Below are 27,195 nucleotides of genomic sequence, written 5' to 3'. Positions count from 1 at the left end.
CACGCCCTTCTATCGTGGCCATTGTGCCCTAGGGCGTTTCAATTAGATCGCCGGAGCGCCCTATATTATCCAATTCCGGACCCTTCCAGCAATGCCGACATAATGCAGGGTCTGTGGTCTCGAGCCGCTTCGTCGCAGTCGGCCTGTCGCTGCGTTTCCTGTCTAAGTACGGCTGCCAACGGCATCAGTTCACGAGCAGCAACTGCTGCGAGCCGTCGACGGCTCCGAATTGGAAATTCAGTGACAGCACTATACTCGAGTATCTTTGCGGCAGCTGCATTAGCCGATGCGCGGGTCAAGGACAAGCGTCGACATGAATGGGAAGAGAAAATAGCGGCAGTGAAAGAGGAGGTGAATGAACTGGTAGATGAGGAAAAACGGATATTGGAGGCCCTTTCTTCACGCAAGAGAAACGGACAGTTTTCTCGGCAAATGCAAGTACGACAATACAGCACTGCAGCTGGATTCCGAACAAACATTGAATCGCCGCGACCAGAGAAATACACGCTGGAGCGTCAATTCGACAAATTCGAAGAATCGCTTCCATCTCAGACTACGGAAGCGGCGGTTCCTCCCGAACCGGAGGCGGAGGAGACACTGTTTGACGAAGATGGGGAGGAAGAAAATGACATATTCACTTCTTTCGAGACGCCGTGGACAGCTGGCGATCCCCTTCGGACTAAAGCAATTCAAAAACTAGCATTGAGACAGTTAGCTATCCGGTTATTGCTGCGCCCTGTTGTTGCTCCCAACTATTCCGGCCTGCCTCTCGATTATCCGACAGATTCGGCTTTACCAAAATTAAACGTCACAGAGCTGATGGCTCAATTGCGGATGACGCAGAACAGAATCTATGCTCTTAGATACAGAGAGGATGAAGCTTTCGACGATCTCGCAAAAGATATGCATATCCGAGCATTTAACGAACTGCGGTCGGAGCGTTGCAAGCTCGATGAGATCCTTCGGGATGATATCAACCTTTACCTAAGCAATAGAATGCCTTTGCCGGAACTGCTTGTACGGATTTCGGATAATCTGATGGCAAGCAAGGAGCCGGATCGCCCTAGAGCCTTTCAGGTGATGATCATGGCTTTTACGAAAACGCGCAAAAATGACCTGGTTGATCTCGTTCTGCGGACAATGCTACCAAATCAATTCGAACTAAACCCCTCGGTGATCGTTTCGGTTCTGACATACTTTAGAAAATCGAAAGATCTCAAAAACTTCGACTTGTTTCTCGAAATGCTGATGGGACAAGGATACCCTGCCAATATCCCTCCTTCAGCTCGTTGGAAGTCGAAGGTGATTAATGGAATAGAGATTGTGGTCCCTCCCGTAGCCGCCTCCAATCCGGTTATGTATGGTACTCTTATTGCTGCAGCGCTCCGTTTTGACCAGCCTGACAGAGCAGAGGCTTGGATGCAGGCTTGGCGGGCGGCTGGTTTCACGGACGACTTCAGTACCCTATGTTCGTTCTTGAGATTCTACACTATCAGGAAAAATTGGGAGAAAGGTCGACATGTATTGAAGAGGGCCGTGGCCTTTATGCTGTCTTCGACCTCTCATCCACCCAGACGCATTGAGCGCTTAATTGTACACATGGTGCACTTTTGCGATTCTTGCGCGCAAGAAGATGTCTCTGCTACTCTTATTGCGGCAGCTGTAAGGAGCGGTTTCGACTGGAATGCAGCTCGCAGACAGCATGACATTTCTGCAGATTTCGACCCTGCCTTCCAGCGGTGGCGGAACGCTGATGCTGAAATTTCAAGGGAGCCGTTCCAGCACCGAAATATAGCAGAAAAATGCTCCTCGTTCGCGGCTTTGGTCGAGGATGAAATAAACGAGGCATGCCAATCTGGAGAGAAGAGGAACGCAGTCGACGGGAAGAGGGCACCGTCAGTCAATGTACCCAGCGCTGAAGTAATGGTTTCCAGTATTCCAACTACTTCCAGCGAAGAACTGCACGCACTGAGAGAGGAAATCACACGACTGAAGACGATGGTATCTCAGCTATATCAAAACGAACAGGCATCCCAAGCCCCTCACGAAACACCAGAGAAACTGGCTTTCTCCCCCACGCAGCCGGGTGCTCACCTCGCCGAGCAGGCCTCTATACCCCGCAGAACTGCCTACACGCCAGGTTCTGGTCACATCAAAGATGTTACACCACGACCACATGTACGGGAAGAAGGCCGAAAACGTATGGTCGTACGGACAATCTTGTCAGGTCCGGGTGCAAACTGAGAGGTCCACCACTTAGTAGAACGAGCGTTTCGAAGGCCTCATATCGGCTGCTTGAACCCACCATGTGTGAACATCATCCATAATGCGACGAAACAAGTATAGAGACGCTCTTCTTGTATGTGGAAAACGGGTCATTTACTCTATAGACGTTCAGTTATCATGCTCCGGAATAATAGTTTACCGGGCCTGTGACAATGGTACGGATAACTCCTGCATTTCTTTTCTCCCAGTCGCATCTCCCACTCTGTTCTTCCCTCATTTGGAGAGAATTTTTGTACATGTACATACTTTACGCCCATAGGATTTATCGCGTCGCGATGTACCAATAAATGACCTTTGAAATCCCAAAAGCTGGCTTTATAAAAGTCCCAAGCACTTGGAATACGTACCAAGGTATAATTGCCTACCGGGAGTGATTTGGTCATACAAGACATCAAATTATCAAGGCCCGTTATACCAGTCCTCCTAAATTTGATCATAATGCTTTTTCATTCTGAGACTTTTTGTCCACTCCAGTCATCGAGAGTGGCTGCACGAAGAATGATTATGTCGTTCGTAGACTGCAGGTGCTTGATTTCGGATTTCTGTCTTTCGAGTTCTGACTCGATGCGATCGAGTCGTTCTAAGAGACTCATACCGTCCTTGTTTCCGATGAATCTCTTCCTGGAGTTTATGTCGACGTCGTCTGGACTTAGGATTCTTTCTTTGGGAGGATATAACTGCCTCGTCTTGGGACGACCACATTCCACTTCTGTAGACGGAGTTAGTCTAGGCAGCAAAGGAAATCTAGACGAATTCGGTATGCTAGATTAAGAAAACGGTTACTTACCTCTCTGATGGCATCACATCTAAGGGCTTTCTCATTGCATTCTCGTTTCTTTTAATGCATGTTGATGATTTTTGTTACGGACAGAGATAGATCCAGTGATTGAGAAGGGAGAACACCAGCCCTCTGGGCCGAAAGTGATAGAGTATGAAATATTTCTCTCTATTCCGGAGACAGAGAAAGTCATTCAGACTATTCAAGAAGAGGCTATCTTTATGACAATGATAGTGGTCTGGTAGCAAGAAGATCTGAAAGTGAAGTGAAAAGGAGTGATTGTATGTGGGTAGAAGAGTGACGCATCGTTGGTATGTGAAGGAGCACCCCAGACTCTGGCAGACCTTTCCCCCCCTCCTTCGATTGCAGAGTACACGTGAAATCGTCTACAAGCCTAAACGTCCTCACGATCAAATCAATGTATTCTGTAACCGTCTTCTACTTGGCCTTGTCTACCTATCCTCGTCCTCGAGATTAGCTTTTAGAATGCGCCTTTGTCTCTTGGCTAATGTGTCTCGGTTTGTAAGAAGAATAGCTAATTAACTAATCCTATAGTATATACTCGCTATCTATTAACTTTGTTGTCAGAGATGGTCTAGTTATAGTTAGTAGCAATTTGCGGCCGTCGCTGACGTCGTGCCATCGCCGTGCTCGTCGGTCCTCTTCTCGTTGGCGACTCCCCCACCAACTGAGACATCTATTATCATGCTGTCTCTGTCCTCGTGAGGTGGCGTTTGAACCTCTTGCAGAGTTCGAGGGAGGGTTTTGCGAGGAATCCGGCTGCTGGAATCGACGATGTTGATAGTCCGGTGGTGGCTAGGTATTTATTATTCAACCGTGGCGACCCAGATACGGGCGAGAATTTAATGACTTCCGGTAGGGAATTGTATGTACGTGGTACATTCTGGAGCGAAATGAAATGATAAAATGCAAATAATGCAAATATTTGACATTTAAAGATGTCAAATCAATTCCTTTTTTCATTATATTTTCATCTCAGGATCTGAGAGACTGTACACTCTGGAAAGGCCTGTGTACAGAAAGACAAAAAGATGCCATAGGACAAATTTTAGATACATCGCGTCGGATTTTGACAGAGCTATGGAAAGCACGATCTATAAAGGCCAATCTGGGGCCTAGATGACGCCACTAAATAGGACTCACAAGTCCTAAATGCACGCAGAACTACCAGACTCCGGAACCGAAAAATGAGAAAAAACATAGTCGCATGGAAGACCAGAACCTTCGATACACCCTACATGTTGACGACCGCTGAGGGTTCAACCGCCGCAATGTGTCTCATGAGAGTATTCGCAACGGGAAACATAAAACCTTTTTAACGTCTCTTGCTGGGGTCGGCACGCATCTTCTCCTTGCGGGCCAGTCTTTCGGCTGCACGAAGAAGAGAAGAGCGAACGTCACCTTTCGGGAAAGAAGGGATGTCATAGTAGGTCGGGGCGATCTCCTGTAGTAGAGATATTAGCATCGTGCCAGAATTTAAGTTTGTGTATAGATATAGGACTTACCAATAGCCACTCTGGCTTGACAGCTGTGACAGTTCGGATGTAATTCTTGGTGGTTAGGACAAATTCGTTGTACAAAACCCACTCTGCTTCATGTCCCAAGACGGTGCTGGGATGAAGGAGCACGTTCTGGTTGTCCTTGACCGTGATATACATGTTCTTTCCCTGAGATTCCTTCTTTGCAACCTGCATGAAGAATCCGGCACACAAAGCCCGACGAATATTCTCGTAGTACTTCTTGTCCTCGAACGGAGTGGAAACGAGCTCAATCTCTTCACGTTCCATGATGCGCAGAAGTTGCAGACGGACATTGTCTGCTGACTGCAGAGATCTCAGCGAGAGGAAGTGGTCATGGCACCACTGCTTAGGGTTTGCTTGGGCTTCTGGTCCCTTAAAAGCGTGGTAGACATTTAGAAGAGTTAGATGATCACCATCCGGGTGGGCGAAGAGACTCTTCATCTCATCCGCCCGCTTCCTCTGGGAGTTTGGACGAACGAAGACCTGCGGAACGGAAAGCAAGGCAGTAATTGACAAGATTTCGTTCGAGCAGTAGAATTCAGGAGAACTGATCAACATCACCGCAAGGGCCGGATCCAGCGGGAAGTCGGAAGCAAGACGACCAAGTGCTGTCAAGTTACCGTCATCATCGAGACATGCGAGGTAATTCAGTTCCTCCAAAGCTCGCATCAGTGTCTCGGGGGCAGGCGGGTCCATCAGATCGAAGTGAACAAGATCGTCGATGCCGAGTTTCTTTAGTTCCAGCACTGTGGATGAAAGATTAGATCGGAGAATTTCCGGGTACGTCTGGTCGATAAGTTCCTTCTTGAAAGCTCCCTCGGTATAGAGACGGAAGCACTTTCCAGGGCGAGTACGACCGGCACGACCAGCTCTCTGCTGCGCAGAAGCCTTCGAAATCGGCGAGACCAGAAGCGACTCGACTCGAATACGAGGGTTGTACACCTTCTGCTTCGAGAAACCAGGGTCCACCACGTACACAATACCATCAATAGTCAGTGAAGTTTCCGCAATGTTCGTAGAAACAATGCACTTTCGTCCAGGTCGACCACCTGGTCTCCGTGGTGGCGGCGCTGGGTCGAAGATGCGCTGCTGCATGTGTGGAGGAAGACTTCCATAAAGCGGATAGACCTTCATCGGGCCAGCATCCGCCTCTCGAATCATCTCATCTGCTTCCAGTGAGATCTTGCGAGCGGCATCTTCGATCTCTTCTTCTCCAGTCAAGAACAACAGTATATCTCCTTCCGGCTCCGTGGCGTGAATCTGGAGAACGGTGCGAACTGCAGCCTCGACATAATCCTGTTCGGGCTCCGGGGTGTAGAAGATCTCAACAGGGTGGGTTCTTCCGGGAACCGCAAGAAGAGGAGCATCGTTAAAGTAACGCTGGAACTTTTGCGCATCCAGAGTAGCAGACATGATGATGATCTTCAGATCCGGACGGCGTAGGACGACCTCCTTGAGGAGACCCATCAAAACATCAGTCGCCATGGTTCTTTCGTGTGCCTCGTCAAGAATGATTGTGCTGTACCGCTTGAGATCGTGGTCATTCATAGCCTCTCGCAAAAGCATACCATCCGTCATATACTTGAGGATCGTCTTCTGGCTAGTCATGTCTTCAAAACGAATGCTATAACCGACCTCTTCGCCCAACTTGACGTCCATTTCCTCGGCCACACGCTGGGCGACGGACATGGCGGCAACACGACGAGGCTGAGTACAGGCGACTAGTTTCCGCTGACTCTGAGGGAGATCATCGAAGAGGACAAACTGAGGAATCTGAGTCGTCTTTCCGGAACCGGTCTCACCAACGAATACGAGAATCTGGGACTGCTGGTAGAGCTTTAGGAACTCATCCCTAGTCAATATATTAGCCTGTGATCCCCCCACGAATTCCCTGCTGTCAACTACTCACCTCTGCGCATGAACGGGAAGATCGCGGCGTGTCTTCAGGATGGAGAAGTATTTTTTGGAGAAAGGCTTGCCATTGAATGGGTTGATTTCTCCATCCTCGGCCTTTTGCGCCATTGCAGCCGTCGTCTGATGTCTCTTGAACTTCGCAAAGGGACCTTCGCTGCCATCGGTCCATGTTTGCGCTTTGCCGTTGGTCTCATCGGCGTACATGTGCGCCAGATAGGGATTGTTCCTGGGATCCATGTCTTCCTTCTCCGTCTTCTGTCGCTTCGCACGCGACCCTTCTCCGTCAGGACGCCTGTCAACCATGATTTAGAGAGTGCTGCGGGGTCCAACAGTCTCTTCGACAGGCTTGTTGTGGCTAAAGAAGATATCGCGGAAAAAAAGTACGATAGGCAATCTTGCCGAGCTATCGCCACGCTTGCCTATCCTGCCTCACCGCCTTTGATTCTGCCGGAACTTCACCCGCCCACACACGCATCCCGCGCTGAAATAATAGCAGTCGGACTCAAGGGAGAGCAGCTACAGCTGACGTGCCATTCAATCAAGGGTCTGCCCCTTTCCTCCCTTCAAGGATGATGTGCTCTGCATAATGGCTGTGATGCCTTTGTTTCTTAAACTCACCTCTGCCAGAACCAGCCTGAAGTGAAGTGAGACTTGAGCGGACCATGTGCCATACTTCCCCCACATTGTTTCTATACTATTTCGGACGAATGTTCATGAAATAAACAATATAAACAATACCATTTACAGCCAGCTTACCTTCGACAACTAATCAGTATCTTTGTCGCGATTGCTTCAGCAGGCCATATATCCTTCTCAACGGATATCGACGCGTCCAACTGCAACGAAAATGGCGTCGACAGCAGGAAGCGAAGATATGATCTTCTCATTTTGTGTGGGCCAGCATGAGAGTAAACGCTCTCTGCCTGTCACTGCGGAGCTAGTGCAAAGGGCCCATGAAAGTAATGTATGTACTTTCACTATACTCGACTCGTTACTTGTTGCTGACCACCTGCGCAGTATGACATGTTGACAACCCCGGTGACGACCCCTCACTTCCACTCTCGAGTGCTCACTCTGCTCTCTTCTCATCTATCGAATTCACAGCCGCCATCTTACGATGTTAGTGGCACATTTGAGACGTCCCAGAATACGCGACCTTTGACGGTTCCTCCTTTGTCAGCGGTCGATACACCATTGACCCCTAACGATTCCATAAGTCAGTTGATGGGTGTCACTAGCACATGGATAGATCTATGTTCTCCAGACCCTCTGATTGCGGATATTTCGAGGCAGATTCTGATGCTAGAGGTCGCCTATGCAGCTTTCTGCGGTATCGGTTACCTGGTCATTCCCGGACCTAAGCTTCATCATGGAACTCTCCACTCAGAAGGCCTAATATATTACGCAAGAGCCGTCCAGGAAGCTCTCAACCTCGCTCCGTACATTCAGTTCCACATCTGGATGAAGATGACCGATAACTCTGATCACGAAGTGGATGAGATAGGTGATCTAGCTCCGTTTGCGCGAGAAGAGTTCCTCCAAGATCTAGATGAAGGGCGCGTTCCCAAAGCGGATCCATTCGGGACTTGGGATGCATGGGAAGTCATCAGGAGAATATGTAAATACCACACGAGGCTTTTCGTAGGTAAGAATAGAAAGCGTTCTTCTTTTCTCGCTATCCCAGACCGGCAGTTTATATAGTGTACTGAATGCGGCTGCTAACCCTTGCTAGCCTTGTCCTTACCAAGGCATCTCCCGGCGCTGCACGTCCAGTCGAGGTGGCACTGTGAGCCTGTCCATTTGCTCACAATCAATGCCACTTCATTCATCAAAAACCAGAAAGGATACCCCGTCTTGTCGAAGGCTCACCAGGCTCTCATAGCCAAGTTCATGCGACTGCGCACACCACCGTGGATTCTTCTTTGCGATGTTGGACCTATCCCAGGGTCGGATGGAGTTGACGCGGAAGACTCTCAGACGGCCACCGAACCTTCCATATCAGCCAGTTCGAACTATCCAACTCTCGCCCAATCCGTAGCACAAAGCAAGAAGCACCATGATCCAACTCCTCATCTGTCGTATATCCGAAACCTTCAGCAAAGACAGCCGCCTCGCACTCCTATCGAGCGCTTTGGAATTGGGTACCAGGATTATCTGCAAGCACCCCTGCAGCCATTGACGGTCAATCTGGAGAGCATAACCTATGAGGTCTTCGAGAAGGACCCTATCAAGTACGAGTGGTATGAGCAAGCCATCGCAAAGGCACTCAGAGACTGGGTGGATCAGAAGAAGCCAACGTCGAGTCCCGACGGCCGCGTTGTTGTCGCCGTCGTTGGCGCAGGAAGAGGTCCCCTGGTTACTCGTGCTCTCCGAGCCAGTGCCGAAACTGGAGTCAGTGTCGAAGTATGGGCAGTAGAGAAGAATCAAAATGCCTTTGTCCTTCTCCAACGCCACAACGAGAATATCTGGGGCGGAGAAGTCAAGCTGGTCAAATCGGACATGCGCAGCTGGAAGGGCCCATGCAGAGAGCTGCCCCCGAAGAATCCGCGAGAGTCATACATTGGACAGGCCATCAGCCCTGACAGCTCGACGCTTCAAGTCTCAGAGACGAGCAACAAGGAACAGCAGCCAACGGCCCCCGCCAACCCTCCAGCTTCTGTGCTCACCCATACTCCCATCGATATACTCGTTTCGGAACTTCTGGGCTCATTTGGAGACAACGAATTATCTCCCGAATGCCTCGATGGCGTCACCCACCTCCTGAACCCTGTTCATGGTATTTCGATTCCGGCGTCTTACACCGCACACTTGACACCCATATCTGCTCCGAAACTTCACGCAGATATTACGGCTCAAACCGTCTCCAACCCTGCGGCCCCTGAAACGCCTTACGTGGTAATGCTGCATGCAATCGACTATCTCTCCACGACCCCACCGGCAGTCTCAGTCGTTAGCCCTCCTCCCACCTCAAGCGGCGGCGGCGCTGGTAATGGCCCCAAGGACAGCAGCGGAAGCCGATCTGCAACATCCACCCCTCCTCCAGTTATCGAAGGAACAACTCCAATCGTACAGACAGCATGGTCCTTCTCGCATCCAAACCACAACATTTCTCCTCCATCCCAAGGCAGTTCCATCCTTTCCAACGCACATAACGTGCGTCAGACACGATTGACATTCCCCTGCCAGAACCGCGGCGTCTGCCATGGTCTAGGTGGTTATTTCGAGACTGTTCTGTACCGTGACGTCGAACTGTCCACGAATCCAGTCACTATGGACGCCAAGAGCTCAGGAATGATCAGCTGGTTCCCTATATTCTTTCCCTTGAAGGTAAAACCCCAACACAACCCAACCGAATAAAAAAAAAAAAGAAAACTCTTCTATAACAGAACATTCTCCCAAGGCTAATACTATATATCTACACACACAGACCCCACTCTACGTCCCTGACAACGGCCAAATCGTCGTTACCATGTACCGCCAAACAGACGACCGCAAAGTATGGTACGAATGGATGGTTGAAGTCTTCGCCCTGGAGCGCATCGCGGCACCCGCTTCTCCTACAGGCTACACGAGTCCCGTCATGACTGGGGCACGAATGGCATCCCCAGGTCCCGATAGCGCGCGATTCAAGAGCAAAGATCAGCTTCGGAAAGAAGGATGGCGACGGGTTCGGGTCGGAATGAGTGATTTGCATTCGAGCATTAAGGAAGCTTGTCTGATGTGAGATGCAACGGAATGGGACTAATGCAGAGGCGGTGGGGGAGGAGGAGAGTCCTCTCAGGATAATAAAAGAGTGGTTTGGAAGAATCCAAGAAAATGTTCAAGATATCAGACAAGAGAGCAAGTAATGTCCCTTTTTAGTCTATCACTCACGTACGTCTACCTACATTGGCATCTTAGACTTTTTCGTTATATATCCGACCTTCTATTCCAGTATGTTATGTTTCCGTAGGCAAGGTTACTTTACTTCTATTCAGACACGATATCCAGAATATATTTAGCTGAAGGTTTAGGAACCCCTTCTTCTGAAGCCCACTTAGGCCAGATAGACGTTATGATTAATTGTAAATTGTCTACCATGAGTCTAACCTCATGATATAGTATAGCAACCGAATTTTTTTAAATTCAATGCATGCGATTGAGATATCGCCATGTTGAATAACGGTGATATCTATTCTCAAGTATTCAGAGCAAAAAGCGAGGAAAAATGTCACGCAAGTATTTTGCGAACAGTTGTCAGAACTGTGTCGTTGAAGTAAAGAAAATCATCGACAAATTAGAAAAAAGAGATGGAAAATAAAAAGAGCAAGCATGGAAGAGAGCCATGCATTAGACAACGTCAGTGATAAATGCAGGACCAGATAGGGTCTGCGCAGTATCTATTTTCCTTGAGCCATCGCTTGAGCATTCGCGTGTATGGTGTTGCCCTGGTGTTCCATATTGTTCAGGACAGGGATGGTCATAGAGTCTTTCAGACTCTCAGTGCTCGGGCCTCTTTGCGGGCTGGGGCGAGGAGAAGGTGAGGGAGTCTCGCGCTTGTCATGCTCAGTGAGACCTTTCCGGATAGCAAGAACAGAGTCGACGATGACAGCGTCAATTCCCTCCGCTACTTGGAGCTAATCGTGACAGATCCGTCAGCCAAACAAATTCTCTTAAGCACAGAAATAGGAAGAATGGGCATACCTTGACATTCTCAGGGTCATTATTGAGGGTTCCATAAGAAACACAAACAAGACCAGACTCCTTGACGACCTTTACAAGACGGGGCGCGATGACAAGGGGTTCGGCACTCGAGACGACACCCAAGAGACTCCACCTGGATGCGAAACGAACCGCCTCCTGCAAGCTACTTGCACGAATATCGCCAACGGGAGACGTTCCCGCATCGGTTAAGAAGAGCACTGGGATAGAGGGCTGCTTGAAAGCAAGCAGCAGGCAGCAGTCGGGGTTAAAGCTTGAGAAGAGCATGTTGCGACCTTTGCCCATCTCATAGACTTTCGTAAGGACAGTGTCCACGAAAGAGTTGAGTTCGACCGCGTAAGTATCCATCTCTTCCTCCTCAGTCTCGTGGAGCATGGGATACTCTGGCGATCGACGTCAGATAATCGCGTAACTGTCCTTTTGGGGGTTGCGGCAACTCACTCAGTTCCATGTTAAACCCAACAGACTTAGGTAGCTTTCTGAAAAGATCCTCCAACGTTGCAAAAGGTGCCTGGATATGGCTTCCACGGCTGTTTCCTTTGAACCCTTTCTTCTTGAAGTCACGCGTGTGCTTCATCTTCTCGTTCATATCTGACGAGTCATACTCGGAACCACCAACGGACATTGATCGCTGTCGGGAGGTAGCGTGTCGAATATTCCCCAGACGATCGCTACTCTGAGGAGAGCCAGATCGAGACGAACGACTGGTACGTGCCTCGCTCAAATGGAGAAACTTGCGCAAGTCAGACGATATCCGCAAAAATATATGTTGGGAAACATACTTGCTCAAGGGTAAGCGTATGAACTGGAGCATCAATTCCAGTCTCACTGACGAGAAAGTCGTGATAAATAACGGGAACGTGATCTTTAGTCAGTTGAATATCTTTTTACTGTATTAGTTATCTTCTTGCAATAGGCGCAGTGCTACGATTTCGTACCAAACTGGAGATTGTTGGTCAGCGTTTCGGTTTTCTTTTTTTGAATACTCCTCATACGGGAATGGAGAACTCACCTCAACATAAGATGCTCCTAAATTCGCCGCAGCAATGAAGGACTGTAGATATGGTCAGATCAGTAACCCGGGTGTTTGGTGTAGAGGATCTTACCTGAACAGTGTTCTCTCCGAGTTGCAGAGACTTCCGGCTGGCAAAGTTCTTTCCGAGACCTTAAATTTATGGGTTAGGAGAGAAAGCAGGGATAGAAAAGAAATAGGAAGCCAACCTCGATGTCCGATAACCATAGTTGAAGTCATTGTTCTCCAATACGTCTGGTTCTCAGTGATCGACATGTTTGGGTGGCTAAACGGGGTGATGACGAGGAAGTTGAAGGTGACAGAACCGATGACCTCCAGCGTATTCGCGGCCACGATGGGGACGGTTGAATCTCCCTTCAGGTTAATGCGATCAGAGCCGATGCTGGGTCTGATACTAGAAAGCAAAGCAACACCCCGTCCGACGACCTTGTCTTTCGAACCAGCGTATGTAGGGATCAAATCAAACAGGAGCTTAACCTTGGTGGGATCTGCGGAGTGGAAAACTATGGGCTCCGTAGAGATGTTGTCTTGGATGGGGAGATCGATCAGCTCCGGTTCACCGTGAGCTCCACTGGCCGACACGACAATAGATAGTGCGGTGTCAAGTTGAGTGGAATGGGCACTGGAAACGGGGATCTGATCGAGGCTGACGGCGGGAACAGATTTGCGCATGTCCATAGTGCCCAAGCTGACCAAAATCATGGATTCATCGGTAAGATACCGATGTCCGAAGGACTTGATAGGCTCAGGACTCCGTGTCCCAGAACTCCCGCTTGCAGAATTCACGTTGGAATTGGACTTCCGCTCAATAAGCGACGACTGCGGCGGAGAAGAAGATGCCGGCACAGGAACATTGACTGGTTCCGATTCAGTGACAACAGGTGTAGGGTTAATCTCAGCAAGACGTCGAGCAATGGGAAGATGACCTCTGAGAGAGGCATGTTCCTTCGCCGTCCATCCGGAAGAATCTAATCGCTCAAGGTCGGCACCAGCCTCAATGAGCAATTCTACCACACTGAGTGAACCATCAACACAGGCGATGAACAGGGGCGTCCAGGAATAGGTGTTCTCGGCAAGCTCAGTGTCTGCTTTCTGGTCATTAGAGCCTTCCAGGAGGATCTTTGCACATTCATCGTGCCCGAAGCGAGCCGCAATATGAAGAGCAGTTTCACCCTGCTCATCCTGATAGTTGATGTCAACGCCCGCATCAACCAGAAGCTGGACAATATCAACGAAATTCGCCTTGGTTGCCAGCGCAAGAACGGCGCTTGACTTGGAGACGTGCTTGCGGATAGCAGCCTTCTCCGTGGAAGAGCCCTTCCAATTCTCTGCATCGAGCAGAGTCCGAGTGGTAAGTGGATGTCCGCCCACCACACTTAAGTGAAGAGGCGCCCATCCTTCGTTATCTTGCCACGCAGGTCCGTCGATACCCTCGCTAACATCAAACATATCCCATGCCTGGAGATGCTCGATGATAACTTCGCAGACAACCCTGAATCCGTACTGGGCAGCGTAATGAAGGGGTGTACGGCCCGACAGGTCCTTGGCAAGTAATGCGCTTTTCTGGCGAGGGTGAAGATGGTCTAGCAGGTGCTGTAGCAGGGAGACTGACGGATCATCTCTGTCTAGGGTCTGTGGCTGACTGGTCTCCTTCACGACAGCGCGAGGCGGCTGCAAGGTAGGAGGAGCAGCCGGGGTGATGTAGTTGGACGTTTCCAGAGGGAAGTCCAGGACCATAGAAGCGGCCTGCTCTGAATCCGAGGTAGACTGCGCTCTTCCAATGGAGATCACTAGACGGTGGATGCAGTTCCGCTTGTTAATATCGTCGTCCTCTTCGAGGTCATCAATTCTGTCCAGTAATACCGTAACAGAGGACTTCGCACGCGTAAAAATAGCTCGTTGCAAGAGGTTTTTCAGAACCTTGGGGTAGATATTGTCACCCATCTCATCCGCCGCAATCTTGAGAGTCTCGAGCAGTTCCAGAAGGACATGCGTGTCATCTTTGCGAAGTGCCTCATCGACCGCCACGAGAACGCTCGAGGGAAGGTTGAGGATCGGGCGCGAGGAGACCTTCTTTAGAGACAGAGAAGAATGGGTCGAGCTGGCGTCGTCTTGGACTTTCTGGTCGCCCAGCACCGATAGCCAGTCATTGATGTGCTTCAGAGCTTGAGATAGACGAGTATTCGTAGCGAAAGGTGCGGGATCAACCTTCGCCTCGAGGTATCTCTTTTGTGCCTGAGCACCCGGGACTTTCTTGTCTAACTTCTTGGTGATCTTAATAAATCCTCGGCGGTTTACCTCTCCATACCACTGTAGCTTCCGCAGTTGACCACGTAGTTCCAACAACGCAGCTAGAAGGTCCTCGACATCCTCCAACTCTAACCGCTGCCCCGCAACCCTCGAATGTCCGAAACGATCCTCCAGCAGTTTCAGGCGCCTAGAGAAATCTGCGAATTTCTTGTTATAGAAATGGTCGACATCTTCGAGATTCCGGTCAAGGGAGTAGAAGAATCCTGAAACAATAAGTTAGCAAGGACTGATCTATTGAGAGAAGTCGAACTTTGTGTGTTTACCAGCAAGGTCGGGCTCTTTGCCAGCCTTCATGTCATCCGCGGCAAGCTTGATCAGCTTCTTCAATGCCTTGTACTTGATGTACGAGGAGCCCCATTCTGGGACGACGTTTCGTGGGAGGTTGCGACCAAACTTCATGATGGGCGCGTACTTGTTCCTCACAGGAACGCTTTCTGGCGCAAAGCGTCACCGGAATCGTTCCGTAAGGACAGAAAACTCCGCAGTTTTTCTTCGTTTCCCAGCAGCCGTAGATATTAATTCTGTTTTCCTTCGTCCGTGACTCCGACAGGCCTCTCTACCCTCTTCCAAGCGTATATGCTGATTAGAAAGAGAGAAAAAAAAAAATAGTATGAGGAGAAGAATCCTAAGGCGACTCGGATGTAGGAGAAAATGATGTTGGTTACGCTGACGACAAGCGCAGACGAGCATGTAACAAAAAGAAAGGTTGAGGATCCAGGTACGCGGACGCCATGTATGTAGCTCCGAGAGAGCTTGCAGGTGATCGACGGGTCTTGCGGACACCCTTCGGTCTTGTCGGAGTCGAAACAGCGTCGAGGAGCTGCGCAAGATCCAGTGGGACTCAAGGAGCAGTTGTTAATGGTTGCTCCCCTTGCACGTTCAAATTTCAGTCGTCAGTAAGACCTGCTCAGTGCTCAGAAACCGGCCTAGAGGCGGAGCTTAGAGTGGTACTCGGCGGAGAAAGTCGACTAGATAGTGTAGTTAGTTACGATGCGCCGGACTGGATAATCAGGCCGACCGGCGTCACCTTTTCAGATTGATCCTTTTCTGTGGGGAAGGAATAAATTGATTAATCCTACTTTGATAACACTTACGCTCATCGTAGGGCCAGAGCCCTGTCCTTTTTTTTCTTTTCCGTGGGTTGCTTTACTAAGTAGATCGGGAGAAAAGTTTGGTCGCGGGCGACCAGTGGCGAGAGCGTCTAAACGTTGCGCGAATGAGACTTTGTGGACGAGTGGGAAAGGAGAACTCAAGCACAAGGAGCTGGAGCGTGCTCGCAATGGCAGGTCGGGATAATTAATTCACTCAACCAGCAAAGTACGGAGGAATAATATCATAATGGAGGATTGAGGATAAAAGGGGGATGAATTACCGCCCAGCGTGCTTGTCTTGCTGCCTCTGATTTGCCTGTCACCGCTCAGCGATTGCGTTGACCTCGGGGACCACCAGGCAAGAGGGAATCGTTGTCCAGATACGAAATGGTGGCAAGCTTCTGATCTAACTAAGGAAGGATAATAATTATTAATTTAGGTAGATCAGCCAGCGCAGTCCGCTATGGATGTATGTAGATATGTTTCATACATCCAAAGGCGCTTAGAGAGCCCGGTCTTTAAATAGGTTCAAACTTCCCAGTCCTGAGGACGACTGAGTCCTCCTCCGAATCGATACATACTAACCATCTACCTAGGTATCTATGAAACCAATAACCCATCCGCCAGCTGCACGACCGGAGGCTCACGGGCAGACCAAGTGGAAAGGCCATAACTTTTTGACCGCGGACCACAACGATCACTCGTTGAGCTGTACTAATAGTCTTCGCCCTAGATAGATCGTGCATTCGAGCTTCCAAGTCACCGCCTCTTAAGTATCCCAAAGCCCGTCTCATTCGAGCGTCGCCGGTCTGATCCCTGCTCTCTCAAGCGTTGCGCCGTTCCTGACGCAGACCGACCGGCTTGCCCGTGGCTTTCCGCCACAGTATACCATAGGACTCCTTGTTGGGGGTACAGTGATGTCCTCTGCTTATTATAATTACTATTATTATTTAGTTAACTATCTGATCCTAATAATCCCCATAGTCTAGTATTCAACTCCATGAGTTCGGCTCAATATCCCCGTTTAGGAGTCGCGTTTACATTATCTGTCTCCGTCCGGGGCCGAAGAGGGCTGATGGGGACCGACCAGCTATCTACCCTGGTTCTCTATCAGAAGATCTGGACTGTTCGAGCCAGATAGAACACCCACACAGCTCAGGGCCTTCTCCACAGACAAGTTGACAGGACCCTCCTACTACTACTCCGTACTACCATATTTACCTGTAAAACAGAACTAAGTTAGAGGAGTCTAACACTGAATGCAGAATGCAGAATGCATCGGTCGATTTTCCACGTCCGTTCACAGATCACAAATCTAATCACGAGGTGATATGCTGTATGCTAACTCTAGCCGACCGGCACATGCTCTGTTATCTGATTCGTCGGATCAGTCAGTTCCTCCTCTTCCATTGGCTGACCATCTCGTCTCGTCTCAACATTCAAGCAGACAAGAGCTCGCTTCTTTAGACCTACTCCATCAATAATAATGTTCCTGGAAGACACCGCTTGTTGGACGGTGATTCTAAAGGAACGAATGACCCGCGGGAAGCAGATGCGAGCTTGATGTAAGTATCCCAAAGGAGCATCAGGTTGATCATAACCGAAGTTGTTAATTGCGGCCCACTGGGATTCGTGGTCATCCTGGTTTTGTCTTTTCTACAACTTGATGCATATTATTATGCCATCGATAACCTTACAGCTTTTCTCCGACCAACACGACAACCAACTCAGCAGATAGAGATAGCGGAGTTATCTCTTCCTCTCCTTTTCACCTGCTCACCATTACTATTATTAAACCACCCGGACTTAACTAGTAGTTATTATCTCACACCGCAATAATATTATTATGACCACGTGAGACCACCACCTTCTCCACTGATGTCAACAGTCTAATGGCAGGGTAGTATCGGCACCCAATAGCACTCTCACGAGAAACTCCACCGATCCATAACTACTTATTTATAAACCAAGTGATCATTTGACTCCTGCAAGGACGAACATAGTGTATTTCCGAGGATGGAGAGGAACAGAAAAAGGGTGAAGACATCACTAGTCAATAATAATATTGATGATACTCACCATGATGACCGGTACAATTGAAACCAGTGCGCCTGACATTATTAACATTCCCAGGATACTTTTATATGAGAACAAGTTTCAATGTCTGCTCCGACATGGGACGCGGGGTTGAAGGTGCCGCTGACGACACGTTACAGTAACCAGCCATAGAGAATAACCATGGCCAGGGAGATTCAGAAGGGCCTGAGCTCAACAGAGATTATACTGTACAATACAATAATCGACAAGAAGCCATTTAAATCAACCCAACCCGACCCAATCCTGTAATACATCAACACCCGGAAAAGAACATAAAAAAGAGAAAAAAAAGCAATTATATATTCTAGATCTTCTCGAATTGGACCATCATCAAGTCATGTGATAATTCTCACTGCCGCCGAAAAAAAAAAAAAAAAAAAAAAAAAAAAACAAAACAGGTCTAAGGGCCATAGTAGAGAGAATGTTGATAGCGAATAATAATATCAAAAGACAACAAGACACATATAGCTATCCCCTCGATGGCAGATAAAAAAAAGCAAAATAAAATCATATAGAACCCCCGGTTGACCTGGTAATTCCCCTCCTTTCTACGCCGCCGTAAGCGATGCTCCCGTGAAATAAGAAATGAATATAAACAAAGAAAGAAAAAAGTTGCACAAGAGTCGAATGGATGGATGGATGGATGTGTCATTAGCGATGAGCCCAGCCCAGGCCAGTTGTATTGGTGGCATGCGTCCGGTGCATTCGGAGAGACACAACCTCAGGAATGTCCTTATAGATGCCCCATATCCCACAATTCCCGTATCCCCTTGGGCAAAAGGAAAATTCTAATGGGAAAAGCGGAAAGGGGACGAGCGACGAGATCTCCGCCATTGCGGTCAACAGAAGGTTTCGGGCTTGACGAGGTCAAGTTTCTAGGTTATCTCCCTTGTCTACCCCGCATTCTGCTCGACCAACGGCTTCAGCGCCTCAACCCCGGCCTGCAGCACCGCCGGGTTGGTGGTCCGCCTGAGACAGCCCTTCAAAGTGTCGATCCCTCCGCTCCGTCTGACTGCCTCTCTCCCGCGGACCCCGATATCGCCTGACGCGCACGTTAGATTGCGGATGCAGGCGATGCCCCGGTGGACAAGCCCGTCATCTTCTTCCTGGCACAACCCCAGCAGGAGGTTGACGCCGCGCGGTCGATCGAGGACAGCTGCCACAGCGGCATCAAATTCGGTCAGCATGGCCAGGGCGCCTCCGGCAGCTTTCCGCGTGGCAACGTCCTCTACGTCTGTAAGAGCAAGCAGTATGTGGAGGCGCTGGGCGGCTCGCTTCGAACCGTCAGCAAACTTGCCTACTCCCGACTCGCAGGTCATCAGATTGCAAACCAGCTCGCAGGCGGCTCGCTGGATATATGGAGAATTGGACAAGAGCAGATCTTCCAGTGTAGACCAAGCGTGACGCACAATCGCCTCTGCTGCACTGGGATCTGGGGATGAGGCGAGATTGGTCAGAGCGAGGAGGCTTTCGAAGGCAGGCAGAAGGTCGCGTGGCTGATCGGCAGAACTCTCTGGCGAACTGAGCAACATCACCAGCGGCCGGACAGCGGACGTGATCTGTGGAAGGCCGGAAGACGGGAAGACATGGGATGGGTTAACGGAAATCAAGATCCGGGCCAAAGCATGAGCTGCGGCTTGGGTCGTTTCATTCATGACAGGATCTGAATTTCCATTCTTAGGCGCCAGAATAGAAAGCAGCAGCTTGACGGCACCCTGCTGTGCGAGCTTGCCGCGAGATTTTGGGTTCTTGGAAAGAGCTAAGAGAATCTTGCTGACCAAGTCGGAGATAGAGGTCTGGGCGAGGTTGTTTTTCGTACACTCAACAAGTACTGGCACAATGCCGGCTTCGATCACGGCGCTGCAGCGTGCAGTAACATGCTCCTCGTCATCGAGAGGATCCGGCCCTGTCGACGGCCCAGAAGCATTGGCATAAGCCTTGAGCTGGGACATTTTCTTCTGTTCCTCAGACATGTTGGGGAGATATTTGGTGACATTGAATATAATCATCAAGCCGCCGTATACCACCGAGGTGTCCCCAATGTTTTGGCGGATCAAACCAAAGAGGTTCTTCAGAAAAGAAGAATCCTTAGCCAGTTGTTCTTTGACCTTAGGTTTGACGGAGGAGTACGCCAGACCTTCGACCGTGTTCTGGGGGTTCTCGACCTTGGGTTCAGACATCAGTCCCTTAAATCGATCGACAAGTTCCTGCACGCTGTTATCATCACCCTGAGCCTTACCATTCGATTTGGAAGGATCACTCGGTTCCGAAGCCCGGATCTTTGCCAGGACGACGGCCGCTAGATCAGAACTCTCGCTGCTACCGTTGGTGAGCGTGTGGGAGAGCCACTCCGAACAATGCTTCGAAATCGCCTCCCGACAGGCTCGATCGATGCAGGCGGCGTTGCACAACTCCAGCATTGCAATCTCCACGCTACGACTTTTCACCTGGCGAGAGACCAGTGGCACGGCGGACTGCAAAAAGCCTTCTGTGAGAAAGAGGGAAGCCATTGCATTGGGTGCCACGGGGAATACGGCCGCGGCAGCTGAGAAGGCAATAATCAAGTCTTCTGCGCGGCCCTTCTTCACCTTGGCTGATATGATTTTGGAAAACTGCTTCTGGCCAACATCCTTGGATGCCTCGAGATATTTGGCCACAGACAATGTAGCCTGGCTTCGTATTTCAAGCGGAAGTCTATTATCGAGCGAGGTAATGATCACATCCAACTCCTCGTCATCCACTAGGTGCTGTAGCCTCTCTGCATCGACAGCCAGCAGCCGCGCGATCCCTTTCAGAGAGCGTCCATCGAGATCATGGCCCGACTCCATCAGCTTGGCAATGAAGAGCTGGAAGAGTTCACTCTCGGCATGCGACCGGGAATCTTCGGTCTTCCAGAGCGTCGGATCCAACACGATCGTATCTAAACAGACAGCGGCCCCATCTCCTCTATCGTAGATGGCGTCGAAAAACGCAGTCACGGAGATCTGGAGCTCACTCGCAAAGAAGCGCCGCACATTGATACTTTGTCGCACCAGACCGGATATGATCTCATCTTGTGCAGAAGACAAATCTCCAGGCTTCTCCGCCAAGATGAGTTTCAGACACTCGAGTGCCGTGTTCTCTGGGGGCTTAAGTCCGTCTGTGCGGAGATAACGACCGGCTTCCTTTCCCGCATCTTCATCTTTCTGTGTAGTGTAGCGGCGACAGAGGTCTAGTAGCGGATGGCCATTCTCTTCGTCCTCTCTCACTCGAAGAAAGGAGGATTTCACCTCCGGGTTTTCTGGAGCTATCGCAATAGCTTGGCGAATGTATTGCGAGGCAACCTATACAAAACGCGGGGTGTTAGCATGACTGACTGACGCAAGAAAAGAAAAAAAAAAAGAAGAGTCAAAAGGGCGATTTGTTACTGACCTCACGCTTACCCGCATCTATCGACTTAACAGCTTCCCGCGCCAGGTACGCAGCATGTTCTTGGTCCCTTATCTGGGCCATTTCCAACATGAAGTTGGAAAAGAGACAAAAGATTGTTGCAAAAGTTGACGGTAAGCTGAGAGACTGGGAAACGAGGGGACGGCGCGTAGCTTGTCTTTATGGGCTGGAGAGTCCAAGATGAGCGGGAGACCAAAGAGTTCGGAGGGGCTCTAGAGGCGCGACCAAGCAAAGCAGTGAAAGCACCGCGAATCTAACCGCCGGAGTGTCGGACCAGGCAGACACAAGGCCAGCGTGTAATCATGAGAAAGAACCAGACGACTAGGATTGAGATGATGCGATGCTGAACACACGGAAATGGGGGCGTTTCTTCTCTTTTTCCTTTGCCTCTTTGGTTCCTTTCGGCTGCGGAGACTTAACTAATACGCTGCCCCTCCAAAGAGCGGCCGATAACTAACGCACGGAGCACGTTGGGATCAGTAAGTTAATCTATTAATGAATGAATGAATGAATTAGTCGAGGACTCGAGGTACTCTTTAAGTACAGAATGTACATATATACGGAGTACATAGTTACCGCGATCTCAGCATCAACCTCCCAAGACTTCTCGAAGAATGATGCTGCGCGGATCACAGGCTCTTCTGAGACAATCGTCTAGTCTACATAATTACTTGGCGATATTGGCAATATTGGCAATATTATTCTTAAAGAGAAGAGAAGAGAAGCCATCGACAATCTCAATGCTCTCCACCCAACTGCACGCTTATCTGACTCGGTCCATCGTCCTCCGTCCGTATCTGAATAATACCACCAGGTCCCAACTATACGGGATAACTAGTTATATCCACTGATACCATCGGTGAACCAACACGCGCCAACCACGACAACGGACGCTATCACGTTTCCAAGACAAAGGAGATCCGTAGCACATCGTCCAACAATCGACATGAACCATTCCAGAGAACGACAACCGTAAGGGATGCCAAGTAACGACCAAGAGTTGCTCAACGGATTTCAGATATAGTCTGCGTCCATGCCAGGGGTTGGGATTTCTGTCGTGGAGTCTAGACTCTCCAGAAACCCCGGATGTAGCACTTAGTTATCTAAGCTCATTCTAAACCTTCTATATCTACTACTGCGTACTACATATTGCTATTTATCCGCCCACGCCTCGATCTGAGAATGTTGGTGGAGTTCGGATGACAGCTGGGATCTGAGATCTGGGTTCCAACCTCCCTGTCTGCTGGAGCACAGATTGGCGGCCAAAAAGTTCCGGGTAATACAACATGGCGATGATCCTCGTTGATCGCGCTGATTGATTGATTGATTGATTGATTGATTGATTGATTCTTTCATTCACATTGATCGTCCATTGCATCACGTGCTTTGGTGTCAATAGCGCGCTCCCGTGACGAGATCTCCGCTTCCGCTGATCAGCGCCAAAAAGTGAAGCTCTGGGATCGCGTACAGGGCATATTATTCTAATTTTACTGCTAACTATATCTGAGCCTCACTACTCCCACGTCCCTCAAGGCTTGGACGCGAGGAGGAGGTGGATTCGTGCCAAGGATACTAATCTAGGGGAAGTGACACAGCACTTGATAGTGCCAGAGTCGGTTCTACCTGAACCTCCATTCCGCGCCTCCCCAGGATGCTATCTTTTCTTCCCACTTCATCGATTCCACCATGAATGCCGTGGACGCATCGGAGCACTATGCGACAGGCGCAAACGGTTAGTTTTCCGTGTCCTCTACCTACTGGGGTCTTGTGATTATTCGAGATCATCGCGATCTGCTACTTTGCCAAGCTCTTTCAGACACTTGACTGATAGCATCGGTTTCTAGAGCCTGCTCCGTCCCTGTTGACGATCGTCCTCGACACCAACCCCCATGCCTGGGCCCTCCTAGAAGATACACTGCCTCTCTCGAAAGCAGTGGCAAACATTCTTGTGTTCATTAATGCACATCTCGCCTGCAATTATGCAAATGAGGTCGCCGTTGTCGCTTCACACAGCCAGCAAGCGGCTTGGCTCTACCCGTCCCACGGGCAGCAGGCCAAGATATCCGCTGACGCAGACGGAGACATTGTCATGAATGGTGGTTTGGAAGATGGCTCCAGTTCCCGCTCGGCCGCGGAAGCCAACAAGTATCGACCGTTTCGTGTTGTCGAGGAGCAGGTCACACGAAACCTCGAGGAGTTGCTCGCGACGACCAGTGCATCTGATGTGAGCTCGACGACCTCCACCATGATGGCGGGTGCTCTTACATTGGCGCTCACCCATATCAATCGTCAGACTCTTGCATGGGCCGAAGCTCACGGCGCGGCGAAGCTCGATGCCTCGACGGCAACATCAGCAGAGCTCGTACCGGGGGGGAATGGCAGCGGCACGTCGGCATCAGGGAACAGTGCCACCGGACTGCAGTCGAGGATTCTGATTATCTCAGTCAGCAGCTCTACAGGTTCTGCGCACCAGTACATTCCTATCATGAACGCTATCTTCGCGTGCCAGCGGCTTCACGTTCCAATCGATGTCTGCAAGCTCAGCGGCGATGCTGTCTTCTTGCAGCAAGCTTCAGATGCGACGAAAGGCGTGTATATGTCATTGACAGAGCCGCGCGGTTTGCTCCAGTATTTGATGATGGCATTCTTGCCTGACCAACGGTCTCGGTATCATCTGGTGCTTCCATCACGCGTAGACGTCGATTTCCGTGCTGCATGTTTCTGCCATCGTCGTGTCGTGGACGTAGGCTTCGTTTGTTCTATTTGCCTCAGTATTTTCTGTGAACCGCCCGAGAATGGTGATTGTCTGACCTGTGGCACTCATCTTGAGTTGGGTGACTACGGTGCTAAGCCTGCGGTGGTTGCACGTAAGAAAAAGAAAAAGAAGACTCGCGCAAATGGCACTCCCGGTGCAAGCACGCCCACGCCAGGAGCTACGCCTGGCCAATGAGTCTTTCCATGATATCCATGCTTTATGGACTCTGACCATACCATACCAGTATGTCCCTCCACTATGACTTGACGGTGACATGGGAGGGTAATTAAACTGTCCCAAGAAGAGGCCATATGTCCCGACAAAAAAAGCATCACCGCCTATTACCTTGAAAGCACAGAGCAATGACATGCAATCTACAAGCACAGGTGAATGTTTTGAACTGTCCTATTTTCCTATCAAGCCAAATACCTCTCGTGATACCTGGAGCCGTCTGCTACTGGACGTACGGAAAACACGATAGGCGCTACCTGGTATGTGGACACAAACTGCCAATGCGAGGCGCAGTCATCAACAACGGCCGCATGGAGCGGGATTCGCTATGGACTTCGATCTCCAAACCGCTCTGGTATCAATGCAGGGGCGGAAATGGAACAACCGGGAATACGAACGCCTCCGTCAGTGAGCAAACTGAATGCAAAACCCGCATACTACGTGTTGGCGCAAATAAGAAGACTAGTCTAGAACTCCCCAATTGGGAAGTGTCTAACTCTGTATCTGCAGCATTGCGGTCAGCTATCTCGCCCAATTGTGATGCACGGTTGCTTCTGATCGAGGTACTTCTTAATACCAACGTACCTTCTGTGTCTGTAAGCACGACCTCCTTGAGCGATGCTTCCGTTCCCATTGCTGCGCGACATGACACAAACTGGCTTTCTCTCCTCGGAGCTCATGGAGGCCAGGGCCTGTGCAATGTTTAGCTCAGAATTACTCCTATGAGATAGCCATACTCACGAAAGAATCAGTATTGTGACCGAAAAAGAGAAAGACGCCGTCTTTGGTCTTTTTGACTGCCATGATACCAATGGCGGCTTGGCAGTGACTATTCTTCACGCCAACATGATCTGTATAGACTGTGTTTAGGCATAGACTCCAATATCAGTTTCGATGCATGCAAGAACATACCCATGAAATCCTTTTCAATCATTGCTTTCATGGCCTCGTCCTCAGTGACCTCTTCGAACGTGCCGCCCTCGCCCTTCCTTTGGCTGTAGTAAATGCGTGATGCGCAAGTGCTGGCGGCCATTGTCGTTGCCATATGTTCGCCAGTCCCAGATGTAACAGTAGCGACAGACACCCTGTCAGGATCCTCCTGATCCGCAGGAATAACGGCAGTACCAATCCCCACCAGAGCTGCAGGTCCGACTCTGCCGCGATGCTTCATCCCAATGCCACCGGAAGATGAGGCTGCTGCAATATTTCCATAACAGTCCACAGCAATGGCACCAACGGTATCGGTGATGTTATCCACTTTATGTCCATTGTAGTCTTCCACGAGAGACTTTCTGTGCGGCGTAGGGGAAGATATTCCACTCTGCGCATCTTCTCCTGGGGTCACTTCAGCGTGTTCAGCGTGGTGCAGGCGGACAGGCAGCGTTGCGGCCGATGTCAGTCGACCATCGTGGCCAGAGTAGCCGTCAGAATCCCTCAAAAAGTTGGAAGGGTGCTGTTCCCAAGAGAAGGCATTGTCGACGTCGTCCTGCGGCTCTTGGTAGTGCTCATATTCCATGGAGTCGATGTGCTGGTCCTGATCAATACCATAGGAAGTATTGGCGCCGTCCTCAATCGCGGTACCCCTATTAACCCTGGCTGCGTTTGGACTGGCGGTGGCATCAACTGCCAGGTTAGGCTCAACACTAGAAGGCGGCGACATAACCTGGGTTGCACGTATAATGCCAGGGTAATCGGAAATCATATATGGATTATCCTGGCACTCGAGCTCCATCCGTTCTTCCAACTCTACCATTGCTTGACGATCAGCAGCCTGCAGATCTTGTCTCCAGCGACGCCAGCGTTCCCTAGCAGGATCAGAAACCAGGAAGTCGGGAGGGAGCACGTGTATGCCATTATCGTAGGCAAAATCTGTAGCCCCGGGGCCGACAAGAAGATTCGGGGGAACTCTGTGCAAGGAGAGGGGCTTCGTCGAAGCATCAAGGATTTTACGTGCTAGGGATATCGGGTTCTTTATCTCTGTAATTGTTCAGAAGGAGGTCCTCAGAAGCTCGCGGACAGAAATGACAGAGACACTCACGGGAGACAGCGCCAACAGCACCACTACGCCCGAGGTGATCGACGACGGTAGCATCACACTCGACAGTACCATCGACGGTCAGATTACTGCCATAACCTGCATTTGTGATTTCATGGTCCTCCATCAACGCAATGGCCATTTCTACGGCGTCGACTGCTGAGCCACCGTTCTTGAGCAGTGTCATGGCAACCCTAGCCGCCCTGTTGGGTGTCAGATAAGATCCGTAGAACATCAACAAGACAGTGTGGAGGGTGAAGACATGTAACTCTCTAACAAATATCCAATTTAGGGAGTTACTCACTCATTGCAGGCTTCCAGGTGGATCTTTTCATTCTGGACGCTGTGGTATCCTGCTCCTGCATGCACGAATATTGCAGCAATATCGCCCCCCTCTCTATGGCGGGGTGTCATGTTTCGTATTATCCTGATGCTGTTGTGAAGGACAGGTGCTAAGCTGACACAGGAAGCCAGGCTTGTTGCTATGTTGATTCAAGCAGGAGATAGATCCCTGTGGTCGAGGCAGCATCAGCTGCAGCAGCTAGGAGAAGTGCGAGGGGCGTGAGTTCAAAGCAGACGAAAGACCTGCATTAGGTGGGCACCGCTGAAGTGAGTCGAGGTTTGACAGAAACGGTCTGTCGACAAAACAATCACAACCATAGACGGATACCCGTTGTCATTTTGTGTTGAAGTCCGCCAGTTTCACCTTTGAGAATTCTTCAAGACCTGCAAGGACAGTTGTCGTGGGCAAAACCAGCTGCGTGGGCTCACAGAAAGTGTTGCATGAAAAGAACCAGCTAGGCTTTTTTCTTTTCCGGCTTAAAGAATATAGGAAGGCAGAAGGGAATGATAAGCCTTAAGTAACACTAGTTATGATATCGCGAAGGCATTACAGGTAATAGAACCGCGGACAAAGAAAGTTATCCAGAGATTCTCTGGATATGAAAACTTAGGGGCTCGATTGAAAGATAGAGATGCGTAGAACAGCAAGTCT

The 27,195-nt window shown here is 49.9% G+C and overlaps 7 protein-coding genes across 7 annotated transcripts; 3 read left to right on the top strand and 4 right to left on the bottom strand.

Moving 5' to 3' along the window:
* Positions 1-102: 102 nt before the first annotated feature.
* On the top strand, positions 103-2,244 carry C8Q69DRAFT_504619 (hypothetical protein; the record flags this gene model as incomplete). The annotated part of the gene is made up of 1 exon (XM_028632615.1): positions 103-2,244. One exon carries the CDS (start codon positions 103-105, stop codon positions 2,242-2,244), a length of 2,142 nt encoding a protein of 713 aa, XP_028487613.1.
* Positions 2,245-4,012: 1,768 nt separating this feature from the next.
* On the bottom strand, positions 4,013-6,885 carry C8Q69DRAFT_457323 (pre-mRNA-splicing factor ATP-dependent RNA helicase prp16). Its single transcript, XM_028629890.1, has 3 exons — positions 6,515-6,885; positions 4,591-6,450; positions 4,013-4,529 (listed from the first exon to the last, which is right to left on the bottom strand). Exons 1-3 carry the CDS (start codon positions 6,686-6,688, stop codon positions 4,401-4,403), a joined length of 2,163 nt encoding a protein of 720 aa, XP_028487612.1. The 5' UTR covers positions 6,689-6,885; the 3' UTR covers positions 4,013-4,400.
* A 134-nt stretch (positions 6,886-7,019) lies between these two features.
* Positions 7,020-10,537, top strand: C8Q69DRAFT_490467 (protein methyltransferase RmtC). The gene is made up of 4 exons (XM_028632128.1): positions 7,020-7,483; positions 7,537-8,164; positions 8,252-9,846; positions 9,947-10,537. Exons 1-4 carry the CDS (start codon positions 7,367-7,369, stop codon positions 10,241-10,243), a joined length of 2,637 nt encoding a protein of 878 aa, XP_028487611.1. The 5' UTR covers positions 7,020-7,366; the 3' UTR covers positions 10,244-10,537.
* On the bottom strand, positions 10,517-15,128 carry C8Q69DRAFT_155902 (Glycerophosphoryl diester phosphodiesterase family-domain-containing protein). Its single transcript, XM_028625598.1, has 8 exons — positions 14,827-15,128; positions 12,442-14,766; positions 12,327-12,385; positions 12,229-12,274; positions 12,003-12,103; positions 11,662-11,953; positions 11,203-11,603; positions 10,517-11,135 (listed from the first exon to the last, which is right to left on the bottom strand). Exons 1-8 carry the CDS (start codon positions 14,960-14,962, stop codon positions 10,899-10,901), a joined length of 3,597 nt encoding a protein of 1,198 aa, XP_028487610.1. The 5' UTR covers positions 14,963-15,128; the 3' UTR covers positions 10,517-10,898.
* Positions 15,129-18,644: 3,516 nt separating this feature from the next.
* On the bottom strand, positions 18,645-21,243 carry C8Q69DRAFT_485231 (putative actin cytoskeleton organization protein; the record flags this gene model as incomplete). The annotated part of the gene is made up of 2 exons (XM_028631817.1): positions 18,645-21,074; positions 21,163-21,243. The coding sequence occupies 2 exons, from the start codon at positions 21,241-21,243 to the stop codon at positions 18,645-18,647; spliced, it is 2,511 nt and encodes an 836-aa protein (XP_028487609.1).
* Positions 21,244-22,701: 1,458 nt separating this feature from the next.
* On the top strand, positions 22,702-24,214 carry C8Q69DRAFT_155946 (TFIIH subunit Tfb4/p34). The gene is made up of 2 exons (XM_028625599.1): positions 22,702-22,912; positions 23,025-24,214. Exons 1-2 carry the CDS (start codon positions 22,867-22,869, stop codon positions 24,128-24,130), a joined length of 1,152 nt encoding a protein of 383 aa, XP_028487608.1. The 5' UTR covers positions 22,702-22,866; the 3' UTR covers positions 24,131-24,214.
* A 419-nt stretch (positions 24,215-24,633) lies between these two features.
* Positions 24,634-26,615, bottom strand: C8Q69DRAFT_504613 (nucleophile aminohydrolase; the record flags this gene model as incomplete). Its single annotated transcript, XM_028632614.1, has 6 exons — positions 24,634-24,670; positions 24,752-24,858; positions 24,908-25,017; positions 25,079-26,143; positions 26,205-26,404; positions 26,506-26,615. 6 exons carry the CDS (start codon positions 26,613-26,615, stop codon positions 24,634-24,636), a joined length of 1,629 nt encoding a protein of 542 aa, XP_028487607.1.
* Between the last annotated feature and the right edge of the window lie 580 nt (positions 26,616-27,195).

Source organism: Paecilomyces variotii (genome assembly GCF_004022145.1).
Source record: "Paecilomyces variotii strain CBS 101075 chromosome Unknown C8Q69scaffold_2, whole genome shotgun sequence".
NCBI classification, from domain to species: domain Eukaryota; kingdom Fungi; phylum Ascomycota; class Eurotiomycetes; order Eurotiales; family Thermoascaceae; genus Paecilomyces; species Paecilomyces variotii.
Note: the sequence above shows the minus strand (reverse complement) of the source record. Positions and strands in the feature narration are given on the sequence as shown.

Coding starts and splice junctions, on each gene's coding strand:
- C8Q69DRAFT_155902 (XM_028625598.1), bottom strand. CDS start 14,962: ATGAAGTTTGGTCGCAACCTCCCACGAAACGTCGTCCCAGAATGGGGC. Junction 12,386..12,441: donor TATGGTTATCGGACATCGAG/GTTGGCTTCCTA, acceptor CATAAATTTAAG/GTCTCGGAAAGAACTTTGCC. Junction 12,104..12,228: donor AGCATCTTATGTTGAGGTGA/GTTCTCCATTCC, acceptor TACAGTAAAAAG/ATATTCAACTGACTAAAGAT.
- C8Q69DRAFT_155946 (XM_028625599.1), top strand. CDS start 22,867: ATGAATGCCGTGGACGCATCGGAGCACTATGCGACAGGCGCAAACG. Junction 22,913..23,024: donor CTATGCGACAGGCGCAAACG/GTTAGTTTTCCG, acceptor ATCGGTTTCTAG/AGCCTGCTCCGTCCCTGTTG.
- C8Q69DRAFT_490467 (XM_028632128.1), top strand. CDS start 7,367: ATGGCGTCGACAGCAGGAAGCGAAGATATGATCTTCTCATTTTGTGTG. Junction 7,484..7,536: donor AAAGGGCCCATGAAAGTAAT/GTATGTACTTTC, acceptor CCACCTGCGCAG/TATGACATGTTGACAACCCC. Junction 9,847..9,946: donor CTATATTCTTTCCCTTGAAG/GTAAAACCCCAA, acceptor CTACACACACAG/ACCCCACTCTACGTCCCTGA.
- C8Q69DRAFT_457323 (XM_028629890.1), bottom strand. CDS start 6,688: ATGGACCGATGGCAGCGAAGGTCCCTTTGCGAAGTTCAAGAGACATCA. Junction 6,451..6,514: donor CTTCCCGTTCATGCGCAGAG/GTGAGTAGTTGA, acceptor ACTAGGGATGAG/TTCCTAAAGCTCTACCAGCA. Junction 4,530..4,590: donor TCAAGCCAGAGTGGCTATTG/GTAAGTCCTATA, acceptor TCTCTACTACAG/GAGATCGCCCCGACCTACTA.